Here is a 20,619-nt window from a genome sequence, read left to right as displayed (position 1 = left end):
TCTCCTGCTTGAGCTTTTGCCTGTAAGCCGGGAGAAGAAACACGACATTGTGGTCGGAGTTCCCAAAATAAGGGCAGGGGATGGAGCAGTAGGCATCTTTCACAGTGGTCTAAAATGTTCGGGACCCTGGTTACGCAGGTAATGTTCTGGTGGTACTTAAAATGTAGAATATTGAGGATAAAATAGTCTGCACAGAAATGTAACATGATAAAATAAAAACCCATACAAAGTAGATTGGGTGTGTGATTCCCCTGCACAGTTGTGTTCCCATGGCATACGCTGGGAATTGTCAGCAATTTTCAATTAAACAGTGAGATATAGACCACATTCCCATTTAAACATCATCAAACTTTTATACTTGAGCTCGACTATAAGAGGACTAGTGTTATGAAGGAAACTAACCAACCCCCATTAATTAGGCAACTTTACAATATGGAAAACATTTGCAACAATGTCCTCTGAATTGAAAAAAAAGCTCTATGTCCCTCAAATTAAAAAGTTTCATTGTAATCTTTAGCCAGACAGGTTAACTGATATTATTCAAACAAAGAATCATACTTATGCAGAAATATTTCAGTCTTGAAGAAAGAAACTCTCAGGAGAATACTATTAAACATAGAAACAATGGAAATAGGAACTGCTGTAAGCCATTGTTCCCTTCGAGCCTGTTCTGTTTCCAATACGATCATGTTAAAATGCACTGAATATGGATATCAGAACAGTCATTTGGACCCTGCAGATAATTACAGTGGTAATAATAAATATATTTTTTCAAGAGGCAGAAATTCATTAACCAATTCATCGGATCCGATTTCGGTCAACTCTCAGAACAGAGATTTTAGATGAAAATTGTGCATGTGTCTTCACTACAGAAGACAACAATGTATCATATGATACTAATAAGTTCAAAATGCAAACTGAAGATGAATGTAATCTAGATTAAGAGAATTTAAAAAATGTAAACTATTCTGAGGAAAGACCCAAAACATTAACTCTGATTTCTCTTCACAGATGCTGACAGAACTTTTCCAACAATTTCTGTTTTTGTGTCAAAAAAAAATTCATGCTGTTGAACATAACATTCAACAGCATGTTGAACATTCACACAGATTGCTGCAAGAAATGATCCCGTTATCATATAATTAATAATGTGCTGGATATCATGGACCAACACATAGTGCCTATATTTTAAAAGACCAATAAGTTAGGAAATTGCACACCCACCAGCATAACTGACGACAAGCAAATTGCTCAAAAGGTCATTACAGATGAATTGTAGGAACACCTTCATTGAGAAGAGGTTATTGGAGGTTCTAAACACAGCATCTGATGCAATTTGGTTGAAACATTTGAGCAGATTACACCAACAAAGTGCATTTTTAAAGCAGACGTGTTTCTTGGAATTTCACAAGCTCATTATCAGACAAAATCTGACAGTGAGCCACATAAAGAGGAATTGGGTCAGGTGACGAGCAGGCTGCTCTAATCGGTAGTTTAAGAGGAGCAAATTAAAAGGACAAGCAAGGAGTAACAAACTGGAGCAATAAAATATGGAATTTCGGTGGGCACAGGTAGCTGATAGCCCAGCTGATAGCAGAGCAGTATAATTTATGGACATACAGGAGGCCAGGGTTAGAGAAGTGTAACGACAAAAGATTGTGGGATTGGAAGATATGGCAGAGATTGAGGGATGAGACCATGGAAAATCTTAGAAGTAGAATAACAATTTTTAAAACCATGTCGTTTTTGTAGGTCATCAAGGCCAGGTTGATATGTGAATGAGCTGTAATATGGATTAAGACAAAGGCAGCAGTGTTTGTGATTAGTTCAGGTTCATGACAGATTTATGGCTGAGCAGGAGAGCACTTGAATAGTCAGTTCTGGAGAAGATATGAGTGAGGTTTACACATATAGGCTGAGCCAGCAGAAAAGATGGGCAATGGTTTCCTCAGTTAGAGAGAGAATTTGGGGTTGGTAGTTAGGCTCAATGTCAAATAGACAACCAAGGCTGTGACCCATCTGGTTCAGCCGCAGGTAGCAGGTGGAATCAGTAACAATCGATGAGAATGGTTTCATAATTTCCCATATTTATCACAGAAATACCACAAGACAAAAGGAGGCCATTCAGCCCACATGGTAAGTCTTGGCTGTTGAGTAACATTTCTTTCTGTTTTCAAATGATGTTTCTGGGAGCATTATGTAGATGAAAAATAGGAGGTGACCAAATCAGAGGTTTTCCAGAGTTAATGTCACAGCAGCAGGAAAAGATTCTCTGGCTGCAATAATCTGTTAGAATTAGACAAAGAAAACCTCATTTGTTTGGAGAAGGAATAGCAGTTATACATGGACCATCATTTTGTATTGATATTGTCAGTGAATACAGGTAGCCTGAATGACAACACATGATGTCCATAAAGCTTTTAACGAGTTGACATTGTCAAGTTATTTAACAAAGCTATATCCTGGAAGATTAGAGAGAAAACCTTCTTTGGATGGAACATCAAAAAATTGGCACTACTCACACTACCTATAACACTCAGTCCCTTCATCACCGAAGGATAGTACACACTGCTGCTCTACTTACAAAATCAACTGCAGTGGCTCACTGAGGTTGGTCCAACTGCATCTTCTAAACCAGTGACCACTAGAACTTAGAAGGACATAATAGCAAATGCATGGGAACACCACCACGTGCAAGTGCCCCTCCACGTCACATGCCATCCTGGCTTGGAACTATATTGCCACTGGCTCAAAATCCTGAAACTCCCTCTCTTCCAGCACTGTGTTCCCCACTAGGGACTGCAACATTCAAGAAGGTAGCTCACCGCCACTTTCTCCTGGGCAATTAGGGATGTACAAGAAATGCTGGCCTAGCTAATAATGCCCACATCCCATGAATGAATATAACAGACATTGATATTTAAATTAATAGCGATCTCACGAATTTTAAGCCATATTATCAGATGGTGCACCATGATTGAAGAATCACCATTTACAGCCTACAGCAATGCAGAGGATGCCATTCAAGTCATCATGCAGGAGGCATAGCACTGAAGATGAAAAGGAATACTACGAACTAATTATTTATTACTATGTAGCAAACTTATCTAGTGGAGGACTTCACACTTCAAGAAATTGTGCCCTTGAACATCAATGTAAGTTTTGATTTGAACCTTACTCAAATGATGAAAGGACTCAAAGTCAAGAATAAGCCAGTTATGGACCAACTGGTCAAGCAACATCCAATGAGCAATAATTGATAAAATATGGAGCTGGAAAAACACAGCCGGTCAGACAGTATCAGAGGAGCAGGAAAGTTGGTGTTTTGGGTCAGGATCCTTCATCAGGACTGAGGAAGGGGAAGGGAGCTCAGAGATGAAGACAGGGAGGGAGTGGGGCTGGGGGAAAGATAGTTGGGATGGTGTTAAGTGGATGCAGGAAAGGTAGATAGGAAGGTGATAAGTGGATGCAGGTCGGGGATTATTGTGATTGGTCAGTGGGAATGGTGGAGTGGATAGGTGAGAAGGAAGACGGACAGGTTAGATGAGGTCAGCTCAGGTCAAGAAGGCAGTGAAGAGAGGGAGGGCTGGACCTGGGATGAGGTTGGGGCTGGAAGGATTTTGAAACAGATGAACTCATGTTCAGGCCACTGGGCTGCAAGCTCCTGAGGCAGATTATGAGGTGTTGTTCGTGCAGTTTGCATGTGGCCTCATTTTGACAATGGAGGAGACCCAAGATGGACATTTCACTGAAGGAGTGGGAAAGGGAGTTGAAATGGCTGGCAACTGGAAGGTGGTGTTGATTACAGCGTACAGAGTGCAGATGCTCCACAAACCAGTTCCTGAGTCTGCGTTTGGTCTCTCCAATGTAGACAAGACCACATTGTGAGCAATGGATGCAACAGTCCAGGTTAGAAGTAGTGCAGGTGAATCTCTACAGGATTTGGAATGATTGTTTGGGGTCTTGGGTGGAGGTGAGAGGGGAGGTATAGGAGCAGGCGCTGCACTCCCTGCAGTTGCAGAGAAAGGTGCCAGGTGTGGAGAGATTGGTGGGGAATGTAGAACTGACAACAGTCACAGAGTGAACCATCCCTATGGAAAGCAGATGGGTTGGGTGAATGGGGAAGGAAGGAAATATCTTTTTGGAGTGAGGTCTGACTGAAGGTGTTGAAAATAGTAGAGGATGATGCGTTGGATTTGGAGATTGGTATGTGAGAAGTAAATGAATCTATCCTTATTGTGGTTTGGGGGGGAGGGGGGTTAAAGGCAGTGGGTTTAATATTGAGGTTGGGGTTGGAGCAAACAGCGTGCATTCTGGTAGGGAGAGGTTGGAGTATGTGAGACGGGTGGAGAGATTCTGGCGATTGATGTCATGACGGCAATTGGAGATAAAGAGATCAAGGGACAACAGGAGGCCAAAAGGGGATGGCCAGGAGGATGGGATGTTTTGGAAACAGGAAAGGAGTCTTCAGAGGGCGGGTTAGATTCAATTTTGAAGAAGTAGGCACCAAGGCAGAATCAGTGGAAATATATAAAACAAAAGAGTTTGACACCTAGACGTACAAAACTTGTTGACAAATGCACGTAGGGGAATAAACGTGAGTCTTTTGCTGATGACGGACTATTCATCTTAAATGAGGGGGAGGTCGGGGGGGCGGGGTGATGCTGGATGATGAATACCTGGCTGGGATTTGGGGCTGGGGCTTGGTGTTAAGCTGGAATTAGCAGTTGGGGTGGAGACTGCCTCTGGCGTGGATACATGTGCAGAAACAGACACATAGACAGACGCCGAAATAGCAATGAGACCGGCAGTGTCAACGGTCGTCACATGGTCAACTGCATCCAGCGAAGCAGCGTGATCGGCTATGACACCGTCAGCGGAAGTGACGTCAGCAGCGGCGTCAGTGGAAATGGTGTCATCATCATCATCAGTGGAAGCAGCTGAGCAACCACATGGTTAATTGTGTTGGGTAGATCCAGCAGGCGGCCAGGGATAGGGCTAGGATCCAGAGTGTTGGAGGTGGTCTGTGACTGGAGGTAAATATGAAAGATTTTGGTGTACTTACGATCTTTGATGTCCGATAGGGCAGAGAAAAAGCATCTATTAACGGCTTGGATCTTTCTAAGAATGAAGAACAATCAAGGTCCTTTGCAAGTCTGGGAGAAAGAGCTGGAACAGAGCTGACTGTAGTGACAGAAGATGTTGGTGCACGGCTGTAAGCATGGAGCCGAGGATCTGCACAGAGAACAATTTCTGGAGATACAATAGATAACTGTTATCACGGTTTGGTCAAATGAGATGGTTTGAATGTTGTCAGGAGTCCATGGGGAATAAGATGGCTGCATTGGTTGGTGCTGAGGAAGAAGGCATGGCTGTAGTAGCAAGATTACTCCCACCAATAATTTGGTTTCTGAACAATAGTCAAGGGACTGTAAGGTCAAGCAATATTAAATCCTGGATTTTGGCAGAGGCGTGGACTTACAAAACTTTAAAAAGAAAATGGACAGCTGGACTGAGTTCTGCGAGAAATACATAAACAATCAGCAGAATGGAGTTTGCAGTCTGGGACTATTGTTCAGCCTGGAATCCCAATTTACACCTCTTGTCTAAAGGAACAATCGACTGAAACCAACAGAACCTAACCAAAGACAGCTTTTACGCTTCAGGCTACACAGTGCAGACAGTATGGGGCCTACAGAAATTGTGGACATTTAACCTCAATCAAAACCCATTCACTCATACTCCAATTAACTTCAGACAAGAACATCAAAAGCTCAATGAAAACTACAGATTTAAACAGAGATAATGGGGCCCTCAGTTAGTATAGCTGCCACCCCTGATCTCATCAGAGGGTTCATTTTCAACAACAAGCCCCTGCATGAAAAGTTTCCCCACAGACATCCCTCACGAACAGCTGCGGAGAAGAACCACAGAGGCTGAACCAAGAACAGGGAAGCAAAACCAAACCTCATTGAAACAAAAGACATCTGAAAGGAGAAAGCCAATTGGAGAAATCCGAATAAGTGCTGTCAAACTCAGGGCTTTCCGAACCAACAACACCAACAGCAGGAACCTCAACAACCACCCACAACCATTAGAAGACCAACAATTTGAAGCAAAAAGCGACTTGAACGACAAAGTCTTCATCCAGACTCTGGGTATGGGGAGCCAGAACAGTAAGATGCACTTCAAAACCGTGTTCTGAATGGTGAGCATAAGCCCCGAAGCCCCAAAGTTCCAACATAGCGAGCAGGGAGGGGATTAAAGTATCAATAAACAAAAGACCAAAGATGATTGTACCACACATAGGATTTGTATCCCATGTATGCACACTGCATACATTTCACATGCAGATTACTATGATTACAAATGTCTTCATCCTGTACCACGAAAGGGTGTGATTAGTAGAATTATTCCTTGCAGAGCTTATATCACTCATACATAGAAAAAAAGACTTATCCTTCCCACGCCAGGCACGGTTGCTGCCATTTTCCATTTCTAATCCACATTCGTGATTCATATCAGAATGAAGGTAGCACAAGTGTAGGCTGGTGGTACCACTGCATTGGAACCCCATGAGTAGGAATTCCAATTCAGAGTGTAAAATTAAACACTGTTTTTTTATGTGGGTTAGTAAGGGATTGTCTAATCGTGGTAATCCAATTATTAGCATAATTTTAAATACTAGTGCGTTCCTGTAAATTCCATTGTATTAATTTAAGAATCATTGTGTCCTGGAGCTGTCCAGCATGGAAACACACCCTTCAGTCCAACTCGTTCATACTGACAGATGTCCTAAATGAATACTGTCCCATTTGCCAGCATTTGACCCATATCTCTCTCAACCCTTCCTCTTCAGATGCCTTTTAAATGCTGTAAATTGTACCAGCCTCCACCATTTTCACTGGCAGCTCATTCTATACATGCACTGCCTTCTGCACGCAAAAGTTACTTCTTAGGTCCCTTTGATGTCTTTTGCTCTCCCACCTTAAACCTATGCCCTCTAATTTTGGACTCCCCTACCCTGGGGTAAAGACCTTGGTATTCACCCATCTGTGCCCCTCATGATTTTATAAACTTCTATAAGGTCATACCTCAGCCTCCAATGCTCCAGGGAAAATAGCACTATCCTATTCAGCTTCTCCCCATAGCTCAAACCCTTGAAACCCACAACATACTTGTAAATCTTTTCTGAACTCATTCAAGTTTCACAGCATTCTTCTTGTAGGAGGGAGACCAGAATTGAATGCAGTATTTCAAAAGTGGCCTAACCAATGTCCTGTATGGCTGCAACATGACCTCCCAACTCCTACGCTTCTTAAGAATTTACTGAGTTACCCATTTCTTGTATTATATATTACCTGTTGTACCTTAAATAAGTAGTGATTTTTTTTTCTTACCCTTAAGCAGCCTCTTAATCACATCCCTTAAATAAATCCAGCGTCCAGAACCAAGGGGCCAGGAGTGTTTCAAACCAATTAAAGATCAGGATTACAAACCAGAACCCGATAGGACATCTGGGCGAAAATTTGTTACGACCTTTAGGGTCATGATAGAACCCAAATAGAAGGTAAAATCAATTGACATCAGTTATGTTTGCATAAGAAATTTGCTGCATACCATTAACAAAAAGGAAATGTAACTATTTGGAATTGGCAGAAATGTCTTCCACTCTTATTAATATAGGAGAGAATTTAGACTGCAAAAAAAAACAGCAAAGTTTCTGAGGAAATACAATTGATTAGTCAATGAGTAGCATTCCCTATTTAAGAGCCTTGATGCATTCTCAACTGATTTAATTGAGGATGCAATGCAGTTTGGCAAACACTAATAACAGAACCAATCCTGATGTTAGATGCTGAGTTGACAAATTCAAGCAAAACATTTTATTCCTGTAGCTTCCCAAGAAGAATCAGTACCAGTAACAGAGATATTTCCAAACACGATGAAATCCTTAGGTTGCACAGTTAAGCAAGTGAACATAGTGATTTCCCAGCAATAGTGGGTGAATGAAAGTATCCGCCCTAATGAAAGAGTTTACACACTTCAACATAGATACACCCTCAGATCGAAAATAAAATCTTTGCTAATACACACTGAAATCTGATGTATACAATGCCATGGGGAGGCACGGTGGCTCAGCAATTAGCACTGCTGCCTCACAGCACCAGGGTCCCAGGTTCGATTCCAGCCTCAAGTGACTGTCTCTGTGGAGTTTGCACATTCTCCTCATATCTGCATGGGTTTCCACCGGGTGCTCCGTTTTCCTCCCACAGTCCAAAAATGTGCAGATCAGGTGAATTGGTCATGCTAAATTGTCCATAGTGTTAGGTGCATTAGTCAAAAGGGAAATGGGTCTGGGTGGGTTACTCTTTGGATGGTCGGTGTGGGCTGGTTGGGCCGAAGGGCCTGTTTTCACACTGTAGGGAATCTAAAAAAAAATGACTGGCATGGGAAGGTCACTGTCGACAAATTCTGGACACTGTCGAGAAAACATTGCCTGATATGGAGATCCAGAATATTGTCAAAAAGACCCTACCAGTTTTAACAGGACAACATTTATCTATGAAGAAAATTCATGAAAATTAAAGGTTCGCCAAATATTAAAATGAAGCAATTTCCTATTTCAGCAGGACTTCCTCAGTAAAGAAAATCTAATGCAAGGGTACTGCAGTTTTAAGGGACTTAAAGACCTCACACTATCAACAACAGAATCAAAGCCAACATGCTTCAATCCTGAAACCTCCCAACACAAGTTCAAAAGAATGCATTCTGGAGAATAGCAAAGTTGCAAAGTCAGACTCAGGTAGGGAGGCCGCCAAATATACTGTCTACTATACCACCCAATATAGTGTCACAGAGACTCAGAAAGAAGAATGGCTTTAGATCTCAAAGGCGAGACCTAACATCTTTTGGAATACTGCATTCAGTTCTGGTGTCCCTGGAACTTATTTCCCTGGAGCATCACAGACTGAAGGGTGATCCTATGAAGGTTTATAACATGAAGGGCAAAGATTAGGTGAATAGCCAAGGTGAGATGAGAAAGATTTAAAAGGGACCGGGGGCAACTTTCTCACGCAGAGAGTGGTGCATGTATGGAATGAGGTGGTGGCGGAGGATGTTACAACTACAACATTTAAAAGGCAGCTGGATGGGTACATGAATATGAAGAGCTTAAGAGGGATATAGAGATGTACAGCATGGAAACAGACCCTTCGGTCCAATCCATCCATGCCGACCAGATATCCCAACCCAATCTAGTCCCACCTGCCAGCACCCAAGAGGAGGTTCACAAGGATGGTCTGAGGAATGAAAAGCTTAATGTATGAGGGAAATGGGCCAAATGTGGCAAATGGGACTAGATCACTTTAGGATATCTGGACAGTGCAGAGGAGCTGAACAGAAGGGGCTGTTTCCATGTTGTATAACTCTATGATATGACATTAACAATGCAAACAATATCAATGCATCATGCAATAAACTAGATCTTCTTTAAGACAAAGGCTCTTCTCATTAGATTACAAATCGTTTTCCTCGACCACATCAGAATGACAGGCCTGGTAGATCCCTAACAGTAAAGAGGATGGTGGCAGCAAATATTCCATGGTTCTTTCAACAGGTGCCAGAGAAATTGTCCATTAAGTTCTTAAATGATTAAAAGGTACATGCAGATACTGGAGCTCAGAAGAAAAGCAAGTGAGCATTCAGGTAAATTTCAATGTAAAGAGAAAATTGACACATTCAACAGACATAATTTAAATAGTTAAGTATAACGAGTAACACAAACACCAATTATACATACTCGATGAGAAGTTTGCAATTGCATACAAAGTTGATCAGAGGCAAGTGAGAAAGACAAGTTATTGGTGAACATAAGTTTTCTAAGCTCTACAAATAAAGTCACCAGATTTTAAACAAAAATAAGGAGCATCAAGCTTTATTGAGCACTTTTGAATATTGAATCATAGCACTATCCTGACTTTTGTACAAAGTCTTGTTAGTTTTCATCTTAAGTATTGTATACAGTTTCAGTTTGCTCACGTGCTAAATGATTTGCAGAGAATCTGATAGAAGCACAGGCAAGAACATGATGCTTATCCTGTCATGGCAGTCAGTGTTGGGTATAAAGAGCTGGAACTTTTTAAACTTTAAAAAAAATGTTGCTTTAAAGGTCTGTAAAATCATTGAATCATTTACAGTGTAGAAAGAAGCCTTCAGTTCACCATATTTACACCAGCGGACCAAATCAGCATCATGACATAGAGCAGAAAAATGACGCTGTCTGCATTACTCTGCTGATTGCTTCTATTTAAATAATCACCCAAAGCCTTGATTGAATCTGCCTCCATTGCATTTCCAGGCATTTCGTTCCCTAACCTGAAGAAGTATTTTTAATTACATCGCATTTACTTTTGCAAGTCACTTTAAACCTGCATCCTCTTGTTCTCGATCCTTTTACAAGTTGGATCTATTTTTCCCTATCCAGGCCACTCATGATTTTGAAAACTTCACTCAAATCTACTTTTAGCTTTCTCTTCTCCAAGGAAAACAGTCCAAACTTCATGCTCCATCTTCCTAACTGAAGTGTCTCATCCCTGGAACAACTCTTGGAAACCTCTTCTGCACCTCTCCAATGCATTCACATTCTTCCTAAAGTGTGGCACTCAGCCACAATACACAATACTCCAGCTGAGGTCCTATAAACATACAAATTAGCAGAAGGAGGCCACTGACCACTTCAAGCCTCCTCTGTCATTTCAATAAACTCATGGCTGGCGTGTTAGTTTTCTGATCAGGTCTAAATAGTATCTTATGGAGCCACAGATAATCTCACTGCTTTTATACTCTATGATGAGACAAGCAGGAGGCTGGAAGAACACAGCAATTTTATTCCTGATGAAGGGCTTTTGCCCGAAACGTCGATTTCGCTGCACTTTGGATGCTGCCTGAACTGCTGTGCTCTTCCAGCATCACTGAAGTGGACAAGTCAAGGTTTTGGGTGTAATCCTTCTTCAAAGCAGGGGGTGAGTGCAAAGGGAGCTTCAGATAAAGGTGGTGGGGGTGGTGGGTTGGGGGGGGGTGGGGGAGAGAGAAGCAGGGTGGTGAGGTAGAGATAGGAGAACACAGTTCTCCACTTTCAAATAACCTCCCTTTCCAGCTGCTCCCCCTCCCTTTTATTGCTCTGATTGACCCTTCCTTCCAGCTACCAACCAGAATTCATTCCTCTCATTGGTCAATCAGGTTGTACACTTTATGCATTCACCTATCCCTACATCACCACCCCTCCCCCACTTCATCCTTTTTCTGCAGCTCCCCTTACACCTATGCCATGTCCTGGAAAAGGGTTACACCTGAAACATTGACTTCTCTTCCTGATGCTCCCTGCCTTGCTGTGTGCTTCCAGCCTCCTGCTTGTGTACCCTGAATGCCAGCATCTGTGGTTGTTTTTATCTAAAATAATTTGTACTCTATGATCCTTTTAAGAAAGCCAAGCATTGTGTATGCTCTATTACCGGTGTATTCCAACTTCCGCTTTTGATGAGGAAGAATCAGTTGACCCCAAAAATGAACTCTGATTTCTCTCCAGACACTGCCAGACCTGCTGAGCTTTTCTGGAAATCTCTACCTTTGTTTCTGATTTACAGCTTCCACTGTTCTTTCAGTTTTCACTTTTGATAACATGCACGGATACTCAACATTATGCTCCTGTACAACTCTGTACCCTTCACTTATCCAACGGAGAGGGGTCAAGAAGAGTGAGGACCATGGGAGAATGGGGAAGACAGATGGAGATGGGAGTGTGGGAGGGAAGTTAATCAAGGAATTGGGGAACAAAATAGGTGGGATTGCAAAAGTGTTGTGGGCTTTGTCAGAGGTCAGGGGACAAAGAGTGGGATGGCAGCAAAGAGGGATAAAAGTATGTGGGAACAGGAACGTCAAAGTGTGAGGTGAGAGAAGTAAAACAGTGTCGACGACAGGGGAAACACGAGGGTCGGGGAGGACGGGGGGGATCAGAGTTGGGGAGGACACGGGGGGATCTAAGAGAATTGGGAGGACGGGGGGATATAAGAGAATTGGGAGGACGGGGGGCGCGGAGAGGAGGTAAAGGGGAGGGATGTGGGGTTCAGGCTGGTTGGGAAGCGGGGAGTCCGGCCTTAGTGGATGGCTGGGCAGGTGACGAGATCCTTATCACTGCAGTTGCTGTGAGTGAGCCAAGCTGTGAGGCAGTGCCAGTCAGAGCTCTGCCCTGCCGCCCCCTCCTCACAGTCAGAGCCCGGCCCGGCCGCCCCCTCCTCACAGTCAGAGCCCGGCCCTGCCGCCCCCTCCTCACGGTAAGGGACAGCAGCTACTGCTTCGCCCCGCGATGACTCACCGCAGCCGGCTTCTTGGTGGGCCGGAGCCGGGCGAAGATCTGAATTGTCTGCTTGACCATGACCATGCCTGTCGGGTGTAGTTGGGGCCGGCCTGACGAGCTGCTCCCCTGCAACCACAAAGCCAGGCCCCGTTTCCCTAACAACCAGCACCGGGTAAACTATCGCAGCACAGCAACAGCATCGCCCTGGCCCATTGGCTGCCAGTCTGGAACCTGCCTGAGTATAGCCGTTGGTCATTGGTCGCACTGTAGGATGGGGGTGGAGCAAGGGAGGTGGCACGTGGCGGCTGCAGCGTGGAGTGCGCGAGGTTCCGACAGTAGCGCGCGGTGTATTCACCGCAACACAATCAACCCTCACTGCAATGTGTTCAACCGGCACCGTGCAATCACTGCGACACACTCAACCCGCACGGGGAATCCACTACATCATACACAACTCACAAGATTCTGTCATACTCTACCTGCAAAATTCATTCACTGCAACATGTTGTCACACTCACCTGGAACAACACCGTGGTGGCACAGTGGTTAGCACTGCTGCCTCATACCGCCAGAGACCCGGGTTCAATTCACAGGCGACTGACTGTGTGGAGTTTGCACGTTCTCTTCTCTCCCCGTGTCTGCGTGGGTTTCTTCCGGGTGCTCCCACAGTCTGCAGTTTCCTCCCACAGTCCAAAAATGTGCAGGTCAGGTGAATTGGCCATGCTAAATTGCCTGTAGTGTTAGGTGAGGGGTAAATGTAGGGGAATGGGTCTGGGTGGGTTGCGCTTCGGCGAGTCAGTGTGGAGCCTATACTTACGCTGTAAGTATTTTATTCACTCTAACGTTGTCGCACGCAATTCATCCACTGTAACACATTGTCAATCTCAATGCACATTATTCAGCCACTGCCATATGCTGTTACATGTTACAGTCAGCCTGCACATTTCAACTGTCACGCTCAACCCGCAAACTTCATCCAGTGCAACAAAATTCGTTCTCAAACTAAACTGAACCGACACAATTTAGCCAGCGCAACATAGTTCATCATCAAACCCAACTATACAGGCCACTCAATTCAACATCGGGGAAATGATGACGTAATGGTATTATCACTGGACTGTTAATCCAACAATTCACATCATGTTCTGGGTATCTAGCTTCAAAGGCCACCACAGTAGATGGAGGATAAAGAAAAAAATGTGGAATTCTTATTCAATTGTGAGAATAACCCCCATTTAATGCCAGCTAGAGACTGATGGAGACCATCCTTGCCTAGTTTGGCCTTAAATCTGAGTCCAGCAATGTGGTTGGCTGTTAACTGACCTTAGGGCAATTAGGGATGGGCAGTAAATGTGACACCTGCGTATCAATAAAAGAAAATGTAGATCTAATGCAACATAGCTACCCCATGTGACCCTTGGCCCATACAATTCCCTGAATGCAGTGTAGCCTGCTGCAAAATTGCGCCAGTGGGCAATTGGAACTGGAAATCAAGTCCCACTATTCCTGGAATTATCATAAAATTTAAAGATTTTAAAGTAAGTACAACTTACTTAATTTACCTGATTTTCAGATGCTGGTTGATAAAAAGCACAGGACAGATTTCTGCACTTAACAATAATTATGATGTATTACAAGTAATTGGACTGTAGCAACAGATAAACAATTAATAACCACTGGAATGCAAAACTACTACTTAAACTGTAATCCCCTTATAAAAATCTCCCTTATACACAAATATACATAAACAGGGGAAAAATAACACATGTATGAAGGGAAAATTAGGAAACAGGTCAGTAGTCTATGTTCATGAGGTTGATGAGTTGGTCCCTGTTGATCGGAAAGGGTCTTCTCAGCTTTCTATTCCCAAATTCTTCCACAGGTTGGCAAGAGGCACAGGGTAGTTTGTTCAATTATTAAAGGTCTCTAACATATCTATTAACAGTCACAGCACACAGCAAAAGAAAAGCTAAACCAGTTTTAAATTGGGTTTTGACTATGCAGAACAGAGACAGCTCTTGAGCAGTTGGAGATCTGATCACTTCTCTTTCATCTTGTTCCCATACACAAGCTTCTCAGTTACCTGAGAAACAAGGACATGATTACTGGAAGGCAAAAAGCCTTTGTTATCAATAACTGGTGACTAGTCTATAGACCAGTCATCATTTTGTTGCCAAGCAGAGCTCCATCTGTGGACAGCCCCTTGGCTCCAGTTCATTTGCAATTTCTGCTGTACCCACAAGTAGACAATGTTGAGTTTCTAATTACTGGCTTTCAACCAATGAAACAAACCTTGATTTTTAAAACTGTTTTCTTCTCATTTCAGTTCATGATTTAAAAAGCACAAAAATAAAAATGCAGAGTCTGCATAAACAAAATAAGTTAAAAATAGCATTAGAATAAAGGATTCTTGAAAAGTTGGTAAGCCTGAGGATTATAAGCAACTTAGAAATCTGCAAAGGACAAAGCATAGACTGATTAAGAGAAGGAAAAGGAATTTGAATGCAAAGTAGTAAGGAATAGAAGGGTGTACTGTAAAAACTTTTATAGGTAAGGAAAAGATTAGTTTGGGCAAATGTGGACCCATTACAGGTGGCAACATCATAATCTACAGTGGAGAACAAGGAAATCGTAGAGAAACTAATCAGTTACATTACCTTTTTACGGGAAGACAGATGCACAGAAAATCTCCCAGAAATATTGCGTGACCAAGGGACTTGTGAAACTGAGGCATTGAAAAAAAGGTGATTAGTAAAGAGGTAGTACTAGATACTATATAAATCAATTGAAGGTTGATAAATGCCCTGGACCAAACGATCAAGAACTAACTCTATGAGCAGGTAGATTCATAGAAATGTATAGCATGGAAACAGACCCTTTGGTCCAACCCGTTCACACTGACCAGATATCCCAACCCAATCTAGTCCCACCTGCCAGCACCCGGCCCGTATCCCTCCAAACCCTTCATATTCATATACCCATCCAAATGCCTTTTAAATGTTGCAATATACTAGCCTCCACCACTTCCTCTGGCTGCCCATTCTGCACATGCACCACCCTCTGAGTGAAAAAGTTGCCCCATAGGTCTCCTTTATATCTTTCCCCTCTCACCCTAAACCTATGCCCTCTAGTTCTGGATTCTCCCACTACAGGGAAAAGATTTTGTTTACACTATCCATGCTCCTCATGATTTTATAAACCTCGGTAAGGTCACCCATCAACCTCCAATGCTCCAGGGAAAAAAGCCCCAGCCTATTAAACCTGTCCCTATAGCTTAAATCCTCCAACCCTGGCAACATCCTTGTAAATCTTTCCTAAACTCTTTCAAGTTTCACAACATCCTTCTGGTAGAAAGGAGACCAGAATTGCAGTAATATTCCAAAAGTGGCCTAACCAATGTCCTGTACAGCTGCAACATGAGCTCTCAACTCCTGTACTCAATATTCTGACCAATAAAGTAAAGCATACCAAACGTCTTCACTATCCCATCTACCTGCAACTCTACTTTCAACAGCTATGAACCTGCACTCCAAGGTCTCTTTGTTCAGCAACACTCCCTAGCATCTTACCATTAAGTGTATAAGTCCTGCTAAGATTTGCTTTCCCAAAATGCAGCACCACGCATTTATCTAAATTAAACTCCATCTGCCATCCCACATTGCTGATCTGCTCATCTGATCAAGATCCCGTTATGATCTGAGGTAACCTTCTTCGCTGTCTACTACACCTCCAATTTTGGTGTCATCTGCAAACTTACTAACTATACCTCTCAAGCTCACATCCAAATCATTCATATAAACAGCAAAAAGTAGTGGACCCAGCACTGATCCTTGTGGCACTCCACTGGTCAGTTAGCTAGAGAAATAGTCATATGTTATCCATTAAATTTCCATAGATTCAGGAAGGTACCTGCAGATGGAAAGTAGCAAACGTGACTTCACAATTTAAGAAATGATGAAGTGGGAGAATGGAGAACTACACAATGGATAGTTTGACATCAAAATAATACAAAGTGTTAGATGTTGTTACAAAGTTATAAAAGCTGCATATTTAGAAAGGACTGGCAATATTGGGCAGAGTCAATATGGATTTATGAGAGGGAAATAATGTGGACATTTGACAAACCTATTGGACATTTTTGGCAAAATTATTTGTGGTATTGATGAAGGAGAATCATTGGATGTAGTGTATTTGATTTTCAGAAGGTTCTGGCTAAGGTCCCACAGAGGAGCTTAGCAAATAAAATTAGAGTAGATGAAATCGGAGGAAATAAAATTGTGGATTGAGAATTGGTTAACCGACAGAATGCATACAGTAGTAATAACCAGATCATCTCAGCGTGACAGGCTGTCAGTCATGGTTACTGTAAGAATCAGTGATAGGTCCACTTATTCACTGTCTATATGAAAGAGTTGGATATAAAAACTAATTATAATTTTTCCAAGTTTGCTACTGACACTAAACTGGGTGGAAATGTTGGTTGTGAGAAGGATGCAATGAGACTTTGTGAGGAAATTAATAAACTCAGTGAATGGGCTAGAACATAGTTGATGAAGCATAATGTGAATAAGGAGTAGTTCTTCACTTTGGTAGATAAATAGAAAGGCAGAATACCTCTTAAATGGAGAGGGTATGGAGGAGCAGGTTTCAAAACCTGGATGTGTTTGTTCATCAGTCATTAAAGGTTAGCATGTAGGTTCCACAAGCAATTGGTAAGTCAAATGGGATGTTGGCTTTCAACACAAGGGGATTTGAAAACAGGATTAAAATTGTCTCTTTGGAGTTGGTGGAATGAATAGGACTTTAGGAGATGAAAATTTAATTTAGAGAAATGTGAAGTAATACATTTTGGCAGGAAAAACAAAGAGAGGCAAAATGAAATAAATGAGCAATTCGAAAAGGGGTCCGGAGAAAGGGGCGCCTATGAACATATGTGCAAAAATCATTAACAGTTCAAAAATTATTAAAGGATACTGCAATCTTAATGGTGAAAATATCCTTAGAAAGGAGTGGATGGTGAAAATTAGATTAGTGTTAGCTTCCCTTTCTTTCATTGTACTCTCCCCATGACCTCATCCTGTAATCCCTGAAAACCAATCCACTCACTTCCTTGCCTTTACATTGATGCTGGCCTCACAGCTTGGGGGTCCCATGAAATCCCCAGGACCAAGACGCTACTGGCTTCAGATACTGGTTGAGGGATCAGGTCTGTTACTCTTTATTATGCTCATAACTACACTCAGTGCAGGAATCACTATAGCCAGCCCTGCAGGACTATGTATGGAAAGACTGAACTGAAGAATGACAACAGATAGTCAAGTATGGGAATTGAGGGAGCAGAGTGGGAGCAGGCAGGTGATGGGATAAGGGAAATAGCATGATTCTAAGGCAGTCTGACAAATCTTGATTATTCCATGGTGTTTGATTAACTGAAGCATTCAGAAGTTCAAAATCTTAAATCTACACTACAATTTATATAGCCAAAAGTAACAGCTCCCCTTTTTTTCTTTATAAGCTGTTCCACTGGCCAATGTCTTGGGTTCATATTGGCTTTGGCTTTGAATCAATTCATTGTATCATCAATGGAATCTTTTATTGAGTGTGAAAGGTATGACATGCATTTGGAGCCAAAGCTTAAGGAATACATTCAAGACATTAAGGTTTTCAGCAACATAATTGCAATAAGGACTTTATCAATTGTCAGAATTTTAAATGTTTGCCATTGGCAACTTTGACTGAGGTTTTAATGACAGCATCCAACTGTGCAGAGAGGTTGAGTTCAATTAGTCCTGAGTGTATAATATATTCCCATACTTCTTCACCAAACAATGATTCTACTTGGCAAATGACATACAATGAGAGGATACATGCCAATGGACAGAAGTAAATGATATTTTCTATTCTCCTGCTGAGAGCCTGCACCATGTTATAGTGCAGAGAGCCAATTCATTCAGTTTGTAGTTCCTATGTAAGGCATATTATAAACATATGAGCAATTCAGGCCATTAGGAATTTTTGTTTCAGCAAAGCAGATTTTAAGTATCCATTAAGCACTTTTAATGTCTATCACCTTGGCACCTCTTCACTTTCAAATCCCTCAACCCTCAACCAGCTTCAGTCAGTCAAGTCAAAGAATGCAAGCATTAGCTTATCTGAAGCACCACTAGCTCATTCATACTTCCATCATTCACCAGATCGAGATGGACTATGTGGAGTGATACTGATCCTTGTGAGGACCTGCATCACTAACTTTAAAAGTTGCTGAAAATTTTCAAAGTTGCATTCACAGGCCTCCCAAGTGGTCTTGAGGATTTATTGGCTGGCTTTCTCTCCAAGTTGTAATGGTGTTCACATCATTCTATGAAATGGGAAAGGTTTGTCCCGATACAACAAAAAGGAAGGTCCAAGTGGAGTGATGGAGTTCCAAAGATTTTGTTGCTTTTTCCTGGTGATAAAGTTTGCTGAGTTACATCCATCTGATGCCACATTGTCCACAAATTTGGGCTGCTTCAGAATGAAAGCTTGCTGGTAAGCTGCACCATTCAACAACTTGCACTAATAGAGTTTTTGATGCACAGATGTGAGGCCTTTTTGTGCTGGAGGAAATTGCAAAGCTACTGAGGTGAGGCCATGGAAAGGAGAGAGGGATAGAAGGTTGAGTTGAAAATTGTGGCAGATTGGAGGTTAGTGTAGGTTAGCAAGCACAGAAATGACGGATGGCACAAGGCTGGACAGTTTTAGATTAGTTCGAACATACAGAAGGTGAGAGTAGGAAAAATATCTTCATGGTCACCTCCATTGTGCAAGTTTTCACTATAAAATAAAAGAATCACATCTTTTACTGATTTTTTTTCTCTCTAAGGAATTTTGGATTGATAGAATTTATATCTTTTCTCTTTAACAAGAGAGCAAAGAAACAGAATGCTCAGTTTAAATACTGCAAAAATTGGCAGCTCTTCACAAGGGCTGTCACACAGCCAACTAACATTCAAAAGATTTGTTTAAAAAAAGGTAGTCATTCACAAAAAGGTCGTCATTCACAGGCCAGGGTAGCTGGAACATATCAAAACCAATCTCTTGCAAAGTGCTGAGAATATTTTTTATTTTCCCATTCAAAGATGAAAGAAACCATGCAGGCGTCTGCTGGGCCCAGAAGTTGCTAACTTTCTTTTGAATATTTTTCAGTAACATCTGTGAGAAGCTAGAATCGTTTTAAAAAAAAACTGAGGTTGTATATGCCTTTCAGGCTCTCGTCCAGCACTTCAGCATTCACTGTAAAAATGTGGTTTCCATAAGCAGACCAAATATCCATTAAACTGAAATCAACTCCTTTGTACCTGCTGTGCCTTGGTGCCTCAGATTAACAATTGTCCTTTAGGTTCTGATATTGGCCGCTAAAGAAGCCTACCACAGTTTATTTTTTTATTCAATCACAGGCCAGAATTTATTGACCATCCCTAATTACAGTCATAGAGTCATTGAGATTTACAGCGTGGAAACAGACCCTTTGATCCAACTCTTGCATGCCAACCAGATATCCTGAATTAATTTAGTCCTATTTGCCAGCACTTGGCCCATATCCCTCTAAATCCTTTTTATTCATATACCCATCCAGATGCCTTTTAAATGTTGTAATTGCAACAGCCTTTTCACGTCCGCTGGCAGCTCAATCCATACATGCACAACCCTCTCCGTGAAAAAAATTGCCCCTTAGGTTCCATTTTAAATCTTTCCCATCTCGCCTTAAAGCTATGCCCTCTAGTTTTGGACTCCCCTACCCTGGGGGAAAGACCTTGACTATTCAATCTATCCAATCCCTTCATGATTTTATTAACTTCTATAAGGTCACCCCCTCAGACTCTGATGCTGCAGGGAAAATGGTCCCAGCCTATTCAGCGTCTTCATTTAGCTCAAACCCTCCAACCCTGGCAACATCCTTGTAGGTCTTTTCCTCAAACTTTTCAAGTTTCCTAGGGGACAGTTAAAAGTCAGCCACAATGCTGTGGGTCTGGAGTCACATTAAGCCAATTCTATACTCCTGCTGAAAGCCTGCACCATGTTATGGTGCCTGTGTTCATGGTTCCTGTGTAAGGCACACTATAAACATATGAGGACATTAGATAGCTTTTTCTGACAATTGACAATGGTTTCAAGATCATCATTAGACTCATACTTTCAGGTTTTTATTGAGTTCAAATTCCACCATCTGTCACGGTGGGTTCAAACCTGGGACCCTGGAACAGTACCTGAGGTTCTCTATTAAA

At 42.1% G+C, this 20,619-nt stretch overlaps 1 protein-coding gene across 1 annotated transcript in view; it reads right to left on the bottom strand.

Moving 5' to 3' along the window:
• The window catches only part of kif6 (kinesin family member 6), a 541,049-nt gene extending 528,575 nt beyond the window's left edge, over nucleotides 1-12,474 (bottom strand). Inside the window, exon 1 of the mRNA XM_060854513.1 lies at nucleotides 12,374-12,474. Coding sequence (XP_060710496.1) covers nucleotides 12,374-12,439 — 66 coding nt within the window. The 5' untranslated portion in view covers nucleotides 12,440-12,474. The remainder of the gene's footprint in view (nucleotides 1-12,373) is intronic.
• Nucleotides 12,475-20,619: the final 8,145 nt, after the last annotated feature.

Source organism: Hemiscyllium ocellatum, chromosome 3 (genome assembly GCF_020745735.1).
Source record: "Hemiscyllium ocellatum isolate sHemOce1 chromosome 3, sHemOce1.pat.X.cur, whole genome shotgun sequence".
NCBI classification, from domain to species: domain Eukaryota; kingdom Metazoa; phylum Chordata; class Chondrichthyes; order Orectolobiformes; family Hemiscylliidae; genus Hemiscyllium; species Hemiscyllium ocellatum.
The sequence above is the reverse complement of the archived record's forward strand: the minus strand, read 5'-3'. Positions and strand labels throughout refer to the sequence as shown.